The following is an 18,561-nucleotide window of genomic DNA, read 5'->3' as shown; positions in this document are numbered from 1 at the left end:
CCAGACTCTCTGCAGAATCTCCTCGCATCTCCCTCCACTATGACTGCCCGGGGTGCCCTGCACTGGTCTCCTCAGCCTCCCCGCTTCCGTTCCCCGTCCTGCTCTCCCCAATCCTAACCTACTAGCTCTGGGCGTGCACCTCCCACCCCCGCCCCCTGGGCCCCTGACCCCCGCGGCGGAGGATCCTGGCCGCCCACGCCGACCCTGCAGGAGACACCCCGCCTCACCCCCTAGGTCCCCGGCCCTGACTCAGGAGCCCCTGCGGGCCCTCCCACACCCCAGCGCAGGTGCGGGACCGGGACCCCGAAGCAGGACGTGCTCTGCTCCCGTCCCGGGTGCCTGAGTGCGGGGAGCCGAGAGGGCGGGGAGGCCGGGGGGGGGGGGGACGGCCGAGAGCCGAGTCTCAGCACCCTTCTGCGCTGGCTTCACGGGCGCGGCCTCCGCGTCCGACCAGTGGGAAGAGCAGGGCGGGACGCGGCGGGCGACCGGGCGGGGACAAGGGCACCTCGAAGCCGCCTCTGCGGCGGGGACACTGCCTCTTTTAGCGCTTTCCATTCACGTCGGTCGACTGAGGATTCCGGAAGCACTAAGCCACCGAACGATCCCGGGAACTACAGAAAAGCGGGATACCACGCCGGAAGCCCCGCCCTCACGCGATGCGCACGCAGGAAAACGGCCTTCGGCTAAGCCTCGCCCGGGCGAGGGCGGATGGGCTCTCACCGCCGCCGCCGCCGCCGCCGCAGGGGCTTCTGGATAATGTAGTCGCCAGGACGTTACCGCGCAGACTCAGAACGTAGGTCGTAGGTCGTTCCTGACAGGCAAAAGGCCCTAAAGACTGCGAGGAGCTCTGGAGTTCCTTGTTCTCAAGGGGGCGGGGCCTGCTGGTTCTTAGAGGGGCTATTATACCCAGCTGTCCTGGCATGCAGCGTAGAGCGAGTCAGAAATGCCCGGGGCCTGTTTCAGACTCTGTGAATCGCAGCACGTTCCCAAAAGGCTGCACATAGGAAGGGACAGACGTGCCGTAGTTACTCGCCGTCCCCTCAGAGCTCTCCGTTATCTTGTTGTTTCCGAGGGACATGCACACTGACTCTTTGGGGTCCTATTTATACGCTTCAATAGTTTCAGTAAGAAACCTTCCAGACAGGGCTGTGATGGGAAGTTGGAGGAAGGGTGTTAAGAGGCACTGAAGTAGTTAGAAAGGGTGACGATGTGCCTCTAATTTCCACAGAAGACATTTTTCTTGCCTGTATAGTCACTGATGGTGTTCCAGGCCATTAATTCAGATATTTATTACTGTATTTCTGAGATACGTTCCATTTCTTTTTAAGATCTGAAACCTATCTGAAAAGAGAAAGACGTAGCCCATCCCAGCGTCTGCCTGAACAGTGTATGCCTTCTTGACAATTTGACTGTGTGTGCACAGGGCCATCTTATCCCTGAGGTAAAGGTTTGAGTATCCACAATCTCATCTATTTGCTGGGGAGTGATTATCATTTCATCTGTATTGCAGCAGTAGTGAATGCAAAGGCGGGTGATATTATGTCTGGAAAAACACTTGTGAAATGGATATTACTAAATGCTATTAAAAATGGTTTTGTAATCTTTCAAGGAGAATGGCAAAAATTGTTCTAGAGAAATATAGCTGTGACAAGTAGGGGGGAAAGTTAAGATCTCAGTGAAGTTTGAGCAGGAGACACTGAGTTGAGAGGTCAGAGAGTGAAGCTGAGACTGTAGCTTGCTAAACCCTTGACTACATTCATGGTTTGGTTCCAACATGTGAATTTTTTAAACATTATTTATTATGAGAGAGAAAGTGTGAGTGGGGGAGGAGAAGAGAGAAAGGACAGATGGAGAATCCCAAGCAGGCGCCACACCATCAGCACTGAGCCTGAGATGAGGCTCAAAGTCATGAACGTTGAGATCATGACCTGAGCCTGAGGTCAGATGCTTAGTCAAATGAGCTGCCCAGGTGCCCCGATTTTTAATACTTGAAAATACTGTACATTAACAGCCTGTAGGGAGAGGAAAACACGATACTGGAAAACAGTTGCCAGAAAGGTAAAAAGGAATAGGGAAGTTGTGCTGTTGTGCATTTACTGATCTGCAAATGTTCAATGAGCACGTAAAACGTTGCAGGTACAGTAGTAGGTGCGTGGCACCCAAAAGGGATAGAATTGTCTGCTCCTCTGTGATTAAAGCACATATCCTTTGTCCTGTGTCCGTGCTGTCAGGACGCCAGACATATTCTGTATTTAGCTTTTTTACAATACATTATAACAAGTCAGTGGTTATAGCTATTTTTTGCACTATAATTGGCAGTTAAATTACTTAGTGGCAACATTAGCTCAAAATCAAAGGGACCTTCTGGAAAATGCCTTATGGTCTCTCTTGCTGATTTAGCTGGGGAAGAACCAAAGAGGGGACTAGGACTTGAAGTGCTTATTTTTCATATTCAGGGAAGGAAAAGTGTGTCCTTTGGCCAAATTCCAAAGTTGTGAACAAGAAACCAAAGATTATTAGAGATAACTTCAGACAGTCAACCAATCAACAACAGCCTCACCCCGACAGCTCATCTTCTGAAAATTAGCAGATCATCAATCATTCCGAGCATTCAAGATTCAGTCAGTCCGTTCAGGCGCCAGTCTTGAAAGACAGCCAATCGGTGACAGCCCCCAGCATAGGCAACAGTCCATCTGCAGGGGCTTCACTTCAGTAACCTTGATTCTGAAAGTCAGTCAACAGTAGGGACCACAGAAACATCTGAAGAGCCCATCCATTCTTAAACACGCCTGTTTCTGAAAGTCCACCAACTCCTGAATGCCAGACTTATACTAGAAGAGAGCAGCTCTGGCTTTCTTTGAGGTGCCTAGAAGCTCTCTCCCTTGGGGCACACAGAAAATTATTTTCCTTTGTGTGTTGCATATCAAGTTCAATTTATTAATTCACAAGTTTGCAAACCTTTCTAGGGTTAAGCCTGTTTGTTACATACACATGGTTATGAGTTTGGACTTCCGAATGACAAACAAATTGAGATGGACTTGAGATTGAAAAGGCAATGTTTCCTATTCTTGCCTAAGTTGCTATGACCCATTTTTGAGTGTACACTGAATACAAAATTGCCAAAATGCAAGTATAAATTTTGTGATGAATTTCCTGAAGAGTAGATATGTACTAAATGTGGTGAGAATCGTCTTCGAGGTCTTTGTGTGATATGCAATTGTTCGTTAAATATTGGAAAATGGATAGATGTAAACCAACATGACCAACAGTTAAGCATGAGGGGTGTATGAGCGCTCCTCAGCTAATATCAAAGTAAGTGAATACATTTTAAGAGAAATTCAGACTAAGAAAATAATTACAGGAAAGGTTGTAAGAACTCCCACGCTGTGTATCTTGATATGTCCTCCAGCTCACACGACTGCAGGGCCTGCGTCTCACGAGTCACTATTCAGGGGACAGAGGAACAAAATAAATTGGATGTGCTCACTGCAAAAGTTGTTTCATCTGTGATGTTTCTCATGCGGGTCCCACTGAGCTCTGCTCGGCGCTGCCTGTCCCCGCCCTTGCCCAGTGCCACACCCACATGTCTGTCCCTCGAGCCTTGTTAAGGGCAAGTCAAATCCTTGGCGATTTCCCAAATTGTCACTTCATGTTGAATTTCTTGGCTTTTCATTCTGTTTGAGACCTGGTTTTGTTGTCCGTTTCCAGCTATCTGGGATCCTCAGTGGATCAGGCCATTACTCTTTGTACCTTTGTGGTGTCTTTTGAGTGACTTTTTTTTTTCTGTGTTAAAAGTTTTTTGTCCTAAGAAGTTGAATCATAGGGTATAGCACAGATGACGCCATATTGTTGGCACTCCAGCAGGTCAGGCCAGCCTCACGGACCAGTGTGTTTGCAGATCCCACTGTGATGGCTTCTATCTCGACAAATTTGCTGCGGGTCACCGATGAAACAAGTGAGGTTTCCTTGCACCTTGATTTTTTTTTTTTTTTTTTTGTATTGAGAGCTGGACTATAATCTAGAGAGAGAATTCAAGAATTCTCTCTGTTTATCCACATGCCAGGGGCACACATTGTGGGTCTGGAGTTTAAAGAAGCCAGTTATTAGGCTGAGGGTTAGAGGTCCACAAGCGTTATATTCCTACCCGCCTTCGTCTCCTCTCATCGGGGGTCTAGGTCTAAATCCTCTCCTCCGCCATGAAAACCTCCTGCATCTCATATGCATTCCTGTTCCAATCCCAATTCTGGAGCCTATCTTTCTAAACATTGTAACTGCACCACGGGGAATTGGGCCTCCGGTGGTCACTCTGGGAGGACAGTTCATGTGTTAAGGAAGACTTTCAGGCCCAGTGGACTGTGTTTTTTTTGGGAGTATGCAGATGCGTCCAAATAAAATCTGAGTCAAGCTGCATCACTAAAAGATTCTTTGGGCAAAACTAATGAGCAATTTGACAAACTTCAGTAGTAACAAAGGAGACTCATTCCCTTGGGAAGTCCTCCCTCCTTGTCCTCCACTTGCTTGCTGGACCCAGCTCTTCCTTCTGCCTTATCCTTCTGATCTCTCTCCTTTGGCACCTCTTCCCCCTACTATCCCTTTTGCTCAGGGCCCCATTTCCCCCACAACTCCCTTAAAACCCCAAATGCCAGCTACTGTGAATCATCCACCCCTCCCATGAGTCAGGCATGCAGAAGACTATAAAGTTTGAGCCTTGGACTTGAGCTGAATGAACATGTACAACTAAATATTCCCTTCGACCCAAAGAGGACCACTAACTATTCATAAAAGAGCTTAGAATTCTTTACAGTGCTTACAAACCAAGGTCACCTAACTTATATGACTTTGTAGGCTTGTTCGTTGGAACTTCAGGTGCCAAATCATGAATGGCAAACACTGATTCGACTGGCAAAGGACCGACATATCCTCTTTCCAAGAGTCATGAAATGGCCAGAAAAGTAAGTTCAAGCCTCCTAAAACCCATACCTGAAGCATTTATAACAAAACTTGGTGATACAGTAATTTAGTCACCGAGCCAAAGTTATTTTAAAAAGATGAAGCTACAGATTTTCAATACAGACTAGAAAAATACATTCCTAGAACGTTCGGGAGTTAGGGTGGTGCTGATGTAACAGCTAATGTACAAAGATGGCATTTCATCAATGGCATTAAACTTGGACTTAGAGACCTAATCTGAAGACAGAGATTAGAATAAAGAGTCCCTTTAGCTGAACTACAACACATGGCAGTACACTTTTTGAAAAATTTTTTAAACATTTATTCATTTTTGAGAGACAGAGAGAGACAGTGTGATCAAGAGAGGGGCAGAGAGAGAGGGAGGCACAGAACCTGAAGCAGGCTCCAGGCTCTGAGCTGTCAGCACAGAGCCCGACGCAGGGCTCAAACCCATGAACTGTGAGATCACGACACAAGCCGAGTCAAATGCCCAACTACTGAGCCACCCAGGTGCCCCGACGGTACATTTGGAAAGGGCTTTAGCATAAACAATACAGGACCCCATGTGAACCGAGTCTCTCTCTGCAGGACAAAGAGCTGATGGCCCACTTCCCAATCAACACTGTACTGACAAAGTCACTTGTAGATCCTGTAAATAGAAGGAACACTGGAAAAAAGGTTGTCCCATCTTATGAAACAAAATCCAGGACAAAGAAAGTACCCTCAAGTCAGATCAATGAGGGTGCTCTGAGGAAGGAAAGAGGGCTGAGAGTCTGCCTTCAGCACTCAAGGTGAATGAACTACTGATGGTCATCCTCGCCAATTCCTGATTGATATGGGCGTTATTACTCTTTCTATATTAAATGCTGACAGCTTTGCTCAGTCTCTTCTCCAGAATGTAAGATATTTAAAATAACCGATAAATTTCCCCCCATTTCAAAACTTAATTATAACACTTGGACCCTTGGCTGAAAGATTAAAAGCATTCCTCCTGTTCTGGGACACCAGCCCTGCAAGTTAAATAGGGCCTTCTTACACCACGTGTTATCAAATGTCCTGAGTCAGTGGAGAAATCACAAGGGGATTTTTATTTTTATTTTTTTAATGTTTATTTATTTCTGAGAGAGACAGAGAGACAAAGTGTGAATGGGGGAGGGGCAGAGAGGGAGACACAGAATCCAAAGCAGGCTCCAGGCTCTGAGCTGTCAGCACAGAGCCCAATGCATGGTTCGAACTCATGAGCCGTGAGATCATGACCTGAGCTGAAGTTGGCTGCTTAACCGACTGAGCCGCCCAGGCGCCCCTACAAGGGAATTTTTAAAAACATAAATATTTTGAGCTACATAAAGGTAAAAATGCTATATGTAAAAATCAATGGGAGGGGTGCCTTTGTCTTTCAAAAATAAACAATAAATGTCAAAAAATTAAAAAACAACAATGTGACACAGCTAAAGTAAATGATTAGAGGTAAATGTATAACTTTAAACAGCTTATTACAAAAGGTGTCAATAACCTAAGCTTCTACGTTAAAAAAAAAAAAAGACCAAACTAATTCCAAACCAAGGACATAAAAGAAAATAATAAAGGTTAGAACAAAATTCAATGAAATTAGAAAACAGGGACACACACAGACACACAAAACCCTGATAACTAAGCCAGATAAAAACACTACAAAAAATACAATTATAGGCCAACATCCCTGATGATCATACATGTAAAAGTCCTCAACAAAATATTAACAAACCAAATTCAACAATAACTTAAATGGATCATACACCATGATCAAGTGGGACTTATCCCAGGGATGCAAGGAGGGTCCAATATCAGTAAATCAATCAACATGATCCACCACATTAACAAAATACAGGATAGAAATCCTATGATCATCTCAGTAGGTACAGAAAAGGCTTTTGACAAAATTCAACATCCATTTATGACAAAAACTCTCCACTAAGTGAATGTAGACGAAATGTACCTTGATATAATAAAGGCCATAACGGGGCTAAACCCGGTTAACATCATATTTAACAGTGAAAAGTTGAAAGGTTTTTCTCTAAGATCAGACACAAGACAAGGATGTCCACTCTTCCCACTTTTAGTTAATTAGTATTGGAAGTCCCACCCAAAGCAAATGGACAAGAAAAAGAACTAAGAGGCATGCAAAATGGAAAAAAAGTAAATTTGTCAGTATGTTAGATGACATACTGCATATAGAAAACCTTAAAGACTCTACCGCAAAACGAGTAGAATAAATGAAATCAGTAAACTTTCAGGATAAATAATCAATACGCAGAAATCTATTGCATTTGTATACACTAATAGCAAACTATCAGAAAGTTAAAACAATCCCATTTACAATTGCATCAAAAAGAATAATAAATTTAACCAAGGAGATGAAAAGCCTATACTCTAAAAACCATCAAGACACTGCTGACAGAAATTAAAGACAACAGAAATAAATGGAAAGATAATCCATGCTCACGGATTAGAATTAACATAGTTAAAATGACCATATTACCCAAAGCAATCTACAGATTCAACACAATCTCTATTAAAATATCAAGGGTAGTTTTCAGAGGACAAATAATCCTAAAATTTGCATAGAACCCTGAAGGACCCCAAATAGACAAAGCTTCTTGGCAAAGAACTAAGCTGGAGATACAATGCTCCCAAATTTCAAACTCTACTACAAAGCTGAAGTAGTCAAAATAATATGATACTGACACTAAACAGACACATAGGTCACTGAAACAGAATAGAGACTGCAGAAATCAACTGTCACTTATATGGACAATTAATCTATGACAGAGAAGACAAGAACACAGAATGAAGAAAAGACAGCCTATTTAATAAATGGTGAACACTTATTATTATTAACACATGGGGAAATCGGACAGCTACATGAAAAGGAATGGACTTGGACCACTTGATTACACTATGTACAAAACTAAACTCAAAATGGGCTGAAGACTTAAATGTATGACCTGAAACTATAAAACTCCTAGAAGGAAACACAGGCAGTAAGCTGTTGACACTGGTCTTAGTGATATGTTTTTCAATGTCTCAAGTAAGGACCACAAAAGCAAATATAAGTAAGATGTCAAACTAAAAAGCTTTGGCACAGCAAAGGAAACTGTCAACAAAAAGGTTACCTACTGAGTGGGAGATATTTACAAAGTATATACCCAATAATGGGTAAATATCTAAAATATATGAAGAACTCATATTAAAAAATCTGATTTAAAAATGGGCAGAGGATATGAGGACATTTTGCCAAAGATGACTTACAGATGGACAACAGGCATATACAAAGATGTTCACCATCACTGACGCCCCCTGGGAAACGCAAATCAAAACCACAGTGAGATCAACTCTCACATGCCAAAAGAGCTGTTGTCAAAAAGACAGGAAGTAAGTTTGGGCAAGGATGTGGAGGAGGGAACACTTGCGCACCACTGGGAAGGTAAACAAACTGGTGCGGCCACTATGGAAAACTGTATGAAACTACCTTAAAAAACTCATAAATAGAAATACCGCATGGTTTGGGAATTCCACTTCTAGGTATTTATCTGAAGAAACTGAAAGCACTAATTCAAAAAGACACATGACCCCCTATGTTCATCGCAACATCGTTTACAACAGCTAAGATACGGAGGCAAACCAAGTGTCCACTGACAGACGAATGGATAAAGATGTGGTATGTGTGTGGAGATATACATCTCTCTATCTCTATCTAGTGATCTCTCTATATAAATATCTATAGCTATCATTCCACCTGTCTATATAGAAATACAATTCTTACTCAGCCATAAAAAGAATGAAATCTTGCCATCTGTGACATGGATAAACCACGACAGTATTATGCTAAGTGACATAAGTCACACAAGGAAAATACCATGTGATTTCACTTATATGTGGAATCTAAAAATCAAAACCAATGAACAAAATATAGACACAGAGAACAAATAGATGGCTGCCAGAGAGAAGGGGGATGAGGATAAACAGGCAAGAGAATTAAGAAATTCAATCTTCCTGTTATAAAATAAATAATACAGGGATGCAATTTAGAGCATAGGGAATCCAGTCAGTAATATTTTAACACTGTACAATGACATATAGTAACTAGACTTGTGGTGACCATTTTGTAATGTATATGAATACTAAGTATATTGTACACCTGAAACCAATATGGTATTGTATGTCAATTATTCTTCAAATTAAAAAAAAACAATGAAATAAATATTGGCTCAAAAGATCAACAAAATTGACAAAACTTTACATAGGCAAAGAAAAAACTTAATAACAGTGGGAATGAAGACACTATTGACCCTACAGACATCAAAAGTATCCTAAGGAATAGTATAAAAATCATTACCCTCCCAAATTATGACAATTTAGTTGAAACGGAAAAGTTGCTAAAAGGACACCAATTATCCCAAACTAACATAATAGAAAATCTATATGGGACTATACTAAGAAAACTGTGACTGAAAATTGATTGAAAGTCTTCCCAAGAGAAAATCCCAGGCTCAAGTGCCTTCACTAAGTAATTCTAGCAAATATTAAGGAAATATCACAAATCTTTCAAACTTCCATTCTTCCAGACAATATAAAACACTCCCAACTTTTTCTATAAGGTCAGGATTCCTCTCATAGCAAAGTCACACAGAGGTATCACAAGAAATCTCCAAACTTTAACTCTCATCAACATAGATGCAAAATACATGAACAAAGTATCAGAACACTGACATGACAACATACACAAAGGACTATATATCATGACCAGGTGGGATTTGTACCAGGAAATGCAAGGTGAGTTTGACATCTGAATATCAATTAATGTATTATATACCCTATGAACAAGATTCCTGCCCCCAAAGAACCCACCCAATGCCCACATGATTATCTTAATAGATGGGGAAAAAATTGGAACAGAGTCTAGAACAGATCAGCAGAAACACAGTCGACTGACTGTTGAAAGAGGAACAAAGGCAATTCAGTAGAGAAAGGATAGCCTTTTCACCAAGTGGTGCTGGAACTACATCTTCATGAGTTTCTTTTTCTTTAGTATTTATTTATTTTAGAGAGAGAGAGAGAGGGAAAGAGAGAGAGAGAGAGAGAGAGAGAGAGAGAGAGAGAACATGAGCGGCAGATGGGCACTGAGAAAGGGAGACACAGAATCTGAAAGCAGGTTCCAGGCTCTGAGCTTTCGGCCCAGAGCCCAGTGGCGGGTCTCGAACTCAGGAACCATGAGATCATGACCTGAGCTGAAGTGGGGCGCTTAACTGAGTCACCCAGGTGCCGCTAGAAACCCTCATGTTTAAAAAAAAATGATCTAGATTCAAGGAATTTATACTTGCACAAATATTTTTTCAGAATGGTTAACAGACCTAAATGCAAAACACCAAACCACAGAACACGTATGTGGTAACACTGGACACTGAACCGTGGACTGGGCGGTGCCTTTCAATATATAACTCTAAAAATACAATCTTTGAAAGAAAAAGTGGGTGATCTGGACTTGATTAAAATTAAAATGTTGCTCTGCAAAAGACAGTGTGAAAAGAATATGAAAAGGATACTTATACGTCATTGGGGAATTTCAAATTAAAGCAACAATGACACACCCTTACACACCTATTAGAACAACTGAATTCCGAACCACAGACACCACCAACTGCTGACGAGGAAGGGGAGCAACAGAGACTCTCATTCATCGCGGGTGGGAATCCAAAATGGTAGGGCCACTTTGGAAGACTGTTTCTTACAAATCTAAACATGCTCGTCCTGTATGATCCAGCAAACCACACTCCTTGGCTTGAATCCAAGAATTGAAAACTCACATCCACCCAAAACCTAAAGGCAGATGTATGTTGCAGGTTTCTTCATAATTGTCAAACTTGGAAGCAACCAGGAAGTCCTTCAGTAGGTGAGTGCATAAACTGTGCTAGATCTACGTAACGAAATGTTATCCAGTGGTAACTCGTGCACACCTCTTCAGAGCAGCTTTCTTTGTAACAGCCCCAAACTGGAAACAACCCAAACACCCACTAATAGCTGAATGGAAAAAAACCAACTGTGGTATATGCACACAGTGGAATATTACTCAATACAAATGAACAAACTATTGATACATACAACCATCTCAAGAGTTATGGACAGTGACAAGGGCTAGAGTCCCCCCTCCCCAGGAAGTATATACCACAGGACTGTCTAATAAAATTATAGAAAATGCTTGCTGTTGCCTATGAATTGTGGGAAAAGATATTAAAAAGACTGAGATAAAAGGACTATAAAGGGATACAAGAGATCTGCCCGTTGTATTGAGTATTCGTTCATTACCTTGATTGTGGTGATGGTTTCACAGGTATGTACATATGCTGAAACACATTTCATACTTTAATACGTGACATTTATTTCATGTCGATTATACCTCAACAATTTTTTGAGAATTAAGCATTCCCCATAAAGTCCATATTTACCGTCCCTCTCGGGAAGTCACGCCTGCAAACTATTTTGAATCTACCATATCCCTCTCCCCACAGTATGATGAACCCTGCCTCAATGTCAGCGAAAATGGGGGCACAATGAAAGCCATGTCCACTTCAGCCACCAGGAATGCTAGCGGAGTCTGAGAAGCCCTATCCTTGGAGCTCTCCTTTGTCAGTGCTGAGTTTCCTGCCTGTGGAGTGATGACCACAACTCAACAGCCCAGGGAGGTACAGGAATCCTCAAACCTTTAGACACGGACAGTGGCCTTGGCCACAGGAGATACAGATATCTGAAGGTCCTGAGAAGTTCTAAACACTCTCATCCCTCAACAATCATATGGACATTTGTCAATGCCTCGAGGAGAGATCCGCACTCTCTCGCTTGCCACATTCACCCCCACCCCGTTATCTGCGTTTCTGTACCTGTTAAGCACCCCACCTTGCCCTGTGGGCCTTCCAGGCAATAACACTGCGTATCAGGGATATCAAGGGCCGGCTGATCCGGGAGACAGAAATCCTTGAAAAGTGTTGGGGAATATGGGAAATTCCCTAGGAACAAGAGACCCAGTCCATGCTGTTTCCAGGAGCCCTGGGGATTTTTACACCAACTATGCCCTCCTCAAAATGAACTCTGGGCTCACAGGAAACTTGCCTTGCAGGCCACAGGATGAGACACCCAAAGCTCTTCACTCTTTTCTAGCAAAGCCTTAGGCAACAATGGAAATTAGGCCAAGGAGACTGAGATTTGTTCTCTGCCATCCGCTGACCCTTCTGAGGCACATAAAGTTGGTGTGGACAAAAGGTATTCCTCCTTTCATGTTGAAGAACCCAAGTTTTTCTCAACCTATTCCACACAGCGAATAGACCTCCCCCACCTCACCCCCCAACACCCACACACCCACACACGAGCATCACTGAACAGATCAGAGCAGCATGGAGCAAGCAGTTCTAAAGCTGGGTGATGTGGAAGAAGATGAATGAGCCGCGGTTATTATGTTTACAGTCAACGTTGTTCACACACAGAAATCCTATCTGGAAATCTCCAGCAGACTCCAGTTCAAATCCTTTTGGCCAGAGCTGGATCATGTCCACTCAGAATCCAGTCATGGGGGAGGAAGCGAGGGCCTCACGGGGCTCAGAACACTCGTGATTCCCTCCAGGAAACAGGAGAGCGAGCACAGGGATCTGCCTTCCCTGAGCATATGAGAGTGACTGACACTCACTGTGGGACCTTGACAGTTGGTAGCAGAGATGGCTTCTGCCGCAGGCACTGGCAGTGACATAACTCTGTCAGGAGCCCTGGGTAGTTTAGAAAGTGCAGGATACTTCACAAAAGCTTCCCATCAACATGGTGCTCATCGGGAATGTCCCCACGACACACGTACGGATGACGGCTGAGGGTTCCCTCACAAAGGGTACTCACAGAGATTTTCTCTGGTGGGCGTCCTCTCAGGTTGAACAAGAGGACAGCACATTTTCTGCATTCATAAGGCCTTTCTCTAGTGTGAACTTTCTAGTGCTAAACAAGTTTAAGAGGTGTAGCTAAAGGGCCACTGAAACTGTTGCATCCGTGAGGGTGAACCTTTCCTCTAGTGTGAACTCTCTGGTGACGGACAAGATGGGAACTCCTGCTGTAGGCTTTCCCGCATTCGCTGCACACGTAAGGCTTTTCTCCAGTGTGAACCCTCTGGTGCAGAATGAGGCTAGAATTCCGGCTAAAGAATTTCCCACATTCACTGCATTCGTAAGGTCTGGCTCCAGTGTGGACTTTCTTGTGCTGAACAAGGTGGGAGCTGCTGATGTAGGCCTTCCCACACTCGCTGCACACATAAGGCCTTGCTCCGGTGTGAACTCTCTGGTGCAGAATGAGGCTGGAATTGTGGCTAAAGCATTTCCCACATTCTGTGCACTCGTAAGGCTTTGCTCCAGTGTGGATTCTCTGGTGTACAATGAGGTTGGAGCTATGGCTAAAAAATTTCCCACATTCACCACACTCATAAGGCCTTTCTCCGGTGTGGATTTTCTGGTGCTGCACAAGTGTGTCTTTACGGCTGAAGGCTTTCCCACACTCACTGCACTCGTAAGGCCTGGCTCCGGTGTGAATGATCTGGTGCTGGACCAGTGTGTCTTTGCAGCTGAAAGCTTTCCCACATTTGCTGCACACATAAGACCTTGCTCCCGTGTGGACTCTCCGATGTTTAATGAGGCTTGAGTTATGGCTAAAAAACTTTCCACATTCAATGCATTCATAAGGCCGTGCCCCAGTGTGAATTCTCCAGTGCTCGATAAGGTGGGAGCTTTGGCTGAAGAACTTCCCACACTCACTGCACTCGTACGGCCTCTCGCCAGTGTGAAATCTCTGATGCTGCACAAGCGTGTCTTTACGGCTGAAGGCTTTCCCACACTCACTGCACTTGTAAGGTCTTTCTCCGGTGTGAATTCTCTGGTGCTGAACAAGGTGGGAACTCCTGCTATAGGCCTTCCCACACTCACTGCAGTCATAGGACCTTTCTCCAGTGTGGACTCTCTGGTGCTGAACAAGGGTGTCCTTGCGGCTGAATGCCTTCCCACATTCGCTGCATGTGTAATGTCTTTTCCCAGTGTGACATTTCTGATGCATTTTTAGGTGAGACAGGTGAATGAAGGCCTTTCCACACTCTTTACACACATGTGATGCTTCTCCGCTGTGAATTTTTCTGGGATTAAGAAGAGCTGATTTCTCCTTGGACATATTTCCACATGGGGCGCATCTAAAGGGTCCTGCTTCCATCTGACTTGTCTGGTTGCTGAGGAGAGTGAAGGTGTTCAGGAAGGCTTTCTCGCTATCGCTGAAAAGGACCAGTCTGTCACGGTCCCCCCGCTGTTGGCCAAGACTGGAAGCGGGTGGGAAAGAGTCCAGGAACTCAGTCCTTTTGTACAGAATCATCCCGCGGCCGGCAGTCTCGCACTGGAAGATGCCAGAGCTGTCCAGCGAGTCCATCGCCTTCTCCCTGCACGTCAAGTGTCTCCCTGATTCGTGGACGTATGAGGCCCCATCAGCATCCCCTCTGAAGAGATCCTCTCCGGTACATCGCTTTTGGGGCTGGTAGAAGTCTGCACTGAGTAAGAATCCTCTCCCACGCGGGCCACGTGTGTATGGCTTCTGCAAGGCATGTGATCCCTGCCGTTCTGCCAAGTGCAAAATGTCTTTTAACAGTGGGTTGCACACGTCACACGGGTGGGCTTTCTGCATGAACAGATCTGACTCATGAGTCCTGAGCGGCGAGATGCTGACAGAAACGCTCTGCTCAGGAGTCTCCTCATCTGCTTCACGCCAACAACCTGGAAGCAAAAAGATGCTGGTGAGGTACACATGGACTTTGTCGGTCAGCAGTGGCCCCATCACGTCCACGTGCGTGATGCACTGAAGCATGAGCGCACTGGCCTGCCGGTGGCACGAGAGCTGGGCCCGGTGTCGGTCCTGGCCCTCGAGGCACAGGAAGGAGAGAGTGGGCAGGCATGATGGTGGTGCACAGTAGAGGGACAGAGGAGCGGTCTCCGGCGCACTCCTCACAGAGCAGGGCTGCGGTGGCCGGTGCCAGGTGAGCTCTGCACCCACGAAATCTGACTGCATGGCCGAGGGGACAGAGCAGAAGGAGGGAGACCTGGAAGGCAGAGAAGGGAGGGAACAGCCAGGGGATGAAGGCAGAAGAGAAGCGACACGTGGAAAAAGTGCCAGGAATGGGGAGAGAAAAGCAGAAAGAAGGTAGTACTATAAGCCCTGGCACGAAAATGTTGGAGAACACAAAGTAGGCTGCAAGTCGGATCTGAATCCACACTAACACGGCTCCCCTCTGGCCCCTACTCTGCAGGGCCCTCGCGGGGCCTCGCTCACTGGGGCTGGAGTCAGGCTGGCCCTGCCGACACCCAGGGCCTTCTGCCCCTCTCGCAATGGGCAACCATATGGGATCTGGAACGTGAAGCTGTAAAGGAGACACGGGTACATGAGTGGCCCAGGTAGACCCACCTCACAAAGAAGAAAATGAAAATGTTAGGGGTGCGTGGGCAGCTCAACTGACTTTTGATTTCAGCTCAGATCATGATCTTGTGGTTTGTGAGTTCGAGTCCCGCATCAGCTCTGTGCTCTCTCAAAAAATAAATAAAAATAAACTTAAAAAAAAAAGAAAAGAAAGAAAAAAATGAAATGTTAAAAATGGAATCTTGAAGATTTGGCAGAACAGCCCTGAGACATTCATGAGCAATGACGTGTCAGTGCCTGTAATTCCTGGCATTCTCAGACCCCTGGAAATGTCAGCTAGAGGGCGAGGGCAGAGCCTGGGACACCAAGGGACAGATATCTGGCCGGGGAGTACACAAGCCATGTTGAATCTGTTGAGCAGACTACAAAGGTCCTGAACCCCTAACCTGTTCCTGAAAGACTATGAGCAGAAAGTGCTGCAAGCGTTCAGCGAGGGAGGGGACACTGCACATGGCCCAGCCCCGGCACCCACGGCACCTACTCTGGGATCCAACGAGGGGAGGGAGTCACTGAGTTGGCTGGACAGAAAGAAATGCCTCTAGGAAACAAGAGAACCAAACCCCAGGGACACAAGTGAACGTGAGGGCCTCTGGAAGGCAGCCTCTAAGATGGCCCTGGGAACACCTACCTCCCGGTATTCCTGCCTCGTGTAAGCCTCTTCCGTGGAACGTAGGCTGCACTGACTGACCCATTTCTAAGGGACATAATAATGCATGTCACTTCCAGGGCTGGATTCCATCCTGGGAATCTCTTCCCGTTCACTCGCTCACTTCCGCGTTATGAGGTATGGCACAGAAAGGCCCACAGGACGAAGCACTGAGGGAAACCACAGGTTAACAGCCAGAGAGGAAATGATTCTCACAGTTCAACAAGCCACAAGAAACTGATTCTTGCGAACAATCACATGGGTGAGCCTGTAAGTGGATCCTTCCGGAGACTGGCTTTCGGATGAGAACACAGCCCTGGCTGACTGCCTGACTGAAGCCTCAGGAGAGATCCTAAGCGAAAAGCACCCAGGAAAGTGTGAGCAGATTCCTGATGCATCGAAACCGAAACAGTGAAGATTTACTGTTTTAAGACACTAAATTTGGGGGGCAATTTGCCATATACCAATAGATAAAACAGGGACTTACCCAGGGAGGCCACAAGCGCAAAGTTCTCCAGCATCACATCGCGGTACAGAAGTCTCTGGGCCTCCTCAAGGAGCTCCCATTCCTCCCGGGAGAAGTACACGAACACGTCCTCGAAGGTCACACAGCCCTGTCGGGATGGGAGACAGCTGAGCCCACAGGCAAGAGGGCTCCCTGGTCTATCCACTCACACGACCACCCGATCCCTCTCTCCCAGTTCTCAACTCAGAGGTGGCACCAGGCCTTAGCACCACTCGTGCCTGGGCTCTCCTCACGCCCCTCTGAGCACTGTGTGCAGAGCAGATCCAGGCAGGCAGGCGGGCAGGCGGATCCTGGGTAAGCTATGGGTCCAGCAGGAAGGGCGCCAAACTCCCACTGGTCCGGTCTCCAAGCATCCTCCAGACCATGCCTCGCACACACACCTTAATGCTGTCGCTTCACACTTCTCACACGTACACCACTCCTGGGTCTGCCCCTTCCTCCCATCTAGGACTCCCACTTCCACTAACAACTTTCTGGACCACCCACATACAGCTACAGGGCAAACCAGCCCCCACCCCATGCCACTCTGCACAGGGTGTCCAGAAGGTACTCATGTTTCTTTCTGACAGGTACACTGTGACCCAGTCCTCAGTCCCGGAGTTTCAACTTTTCTCATTATTAACTGCACTGCCGCCATGACCTGAAGATACTCCCTCCTAAATTTAACCCATAACTCCACCGCGTCCAACATACTGGCTACCACCTTTTGAACTTCTTCACCCAGCACCCTTCCCCAGAACTAGACACCCCAACCAACTTGATGTCTCAACTAAGGAGTCACGGGGACTTAAGCTAAGCATGACAAGAGCCTAACTCCCAATATGACCACAGAATATTACCCGTGCTATCAGCTTCCCTACCTCAGTTGACGGCATCTCCATCATTCTACCAGATAAAGCAAAACACAACACAAATACCAAAACCCTTAGAGTGATCCACAATTCATCCTTTCTCTTATTCACCCTTCACACCAGAAAATCTGGTCATCCTGGTTAAAACACAGATATAACGGGTGCCTGGGTGGCTGAGGCAGTTAAGTGACCGACTCTTGATTTCGGCTCAGGTCACAGTCTCACATTTGAGACTGGGCTCAGTACTGAGACTGAGGAGCCTGCTCCAGCTTGGGATTCTCTCCCTCCCTCTCTCTGCTCCTCTCCTGTTTGTGCACTTGATTTCTCTCTCTCTCTCTCTCAGAACCAAACAATTATCTAAAACAAAACACGCAGACACAACGCCCCCCCGCCCCGCATCTCTCACTTCCCCAGCCACCTCTCCGGGCCCCCTACCACCAACACTCAGGCTACTGCGGCAGGCTCCCCACTCATGCCCATGCTCTGTTCTCGGCCAGAGAGCAGCCAAAGGGAGCCCGTGAAGTTCTGGATCGGGTCAACTCTCTCTTCTGCTCCAAATCTGACACGTCTCTCACCACCCTTGGAACAGAGGCCCAGCTCCTCAAGCTGCCACTCCAGGCCCGACCTCGGACCACCTGCTCTCTACTCTGAACCGATTAAGGGGGGCTACGGTTCCTGGAACGCTCCGAACTCATTCCCACCTCCAAGCATTTGTACCAGCGCCTAGGAAATCCTTGCACACCTCATCCCATCAACGCCGATAGCCGGAACTTCGGCACATATCCGCGGGGAGTGAATGCGCTCCGCCGCCTTTGCACTCAGAGGAGCGAGCGATGAAAGCAAAGTGCGGAAGGTCCCAGAACGTGCCGCCCCTCCGCTCACCCGAGCCCCGTCCGTCCGCGCCGCAGCCTCCATGGGATCCTGTGGGCAGAACCGGGTGGTGAGAACCGGACAAAGCGAGCAGGCCCTACCGGCTCAGCCGGAGCCCCAAAGCTCCACTAGGCACGGTGCCCGCGGGCCGACTGCCGCGCTCCAAGCCCGTGTCCGCCGGGTGCAAACCCGCGCAGCTCCGGGCGCCG

General features: G+C 46.4%; 2 protein-coding genes across 5 annotated transcripts in view; both read right to left on the bottom strand.

The window, feature by feature from the left end:
- LOC115279922 (zinc finger protein 547-like) overlaps positions 1 to 581 on the bottom strand; it is a 6,635-nt gene extending 6,054 nt beyond the window's left edge. The window contains exon 1 of the mRNA XM_029924420.1: positions 506 to 581. The gene's annotated coding sequence lies outside the window, so the exon portion shown is untranslated. The remainder of the gene's footprint in view (positions 1 to 505) is intronic.
- A 10,759-nt stretch (positions 582 to 11,340) lies between these two features.
- The window catches only part of ZNF304 (zinc finger protein 304), a 7,478-nt gene continuing 257 nt past the window's right edge, over positions 11,341 to 18,561 (bottom strand). Inside the window, exons 2-4 of one of the 4 annotated variants that reach the window (XM_029924591.1) lie at positions 18,365 to 18,403; positions 16,593 to 16,719; positions 11,341 to 14,762 (exon numbers count right to left, since the gene is read on the bottom strand). In XM_029924591.1, the coding sequence (XP_029780451.1) occupies positions 12,961 to 14,762; positions 16,593 to 16,719; positions 18,365 to 18,397 (1,962 nt within the window). In that variant the 5' untranslated portion in view covers positions 18,398 to 18,403 and the 3' untranslated portion in view covers positions 11,341 to 12,960. The other 3 variants (XM_029924593.1, XM_029924594.1, XM_029924592.1) reach the window with 3 other exon arrangements.

Source organism: Suricata suricatta, chromosome 16 (assembly GCF_006229205.1).
Source record: "Suricata suricatta isolate VVHF042 chromosome 16, meerkat_22Aug2017_6uvM2_HiC, whole genome shotgun sequence".
Taxonomy (NCBI): Eukaryota; Metazoa; Chordata; class Mammalia; order Carnivora; family Herpestidae; genus Suricata; species Suricata suricatta.
Note: the sequence above shows the minus strand (reverse complement) of the source record. Positions and strands in the feature narration are given on the sequence as shown.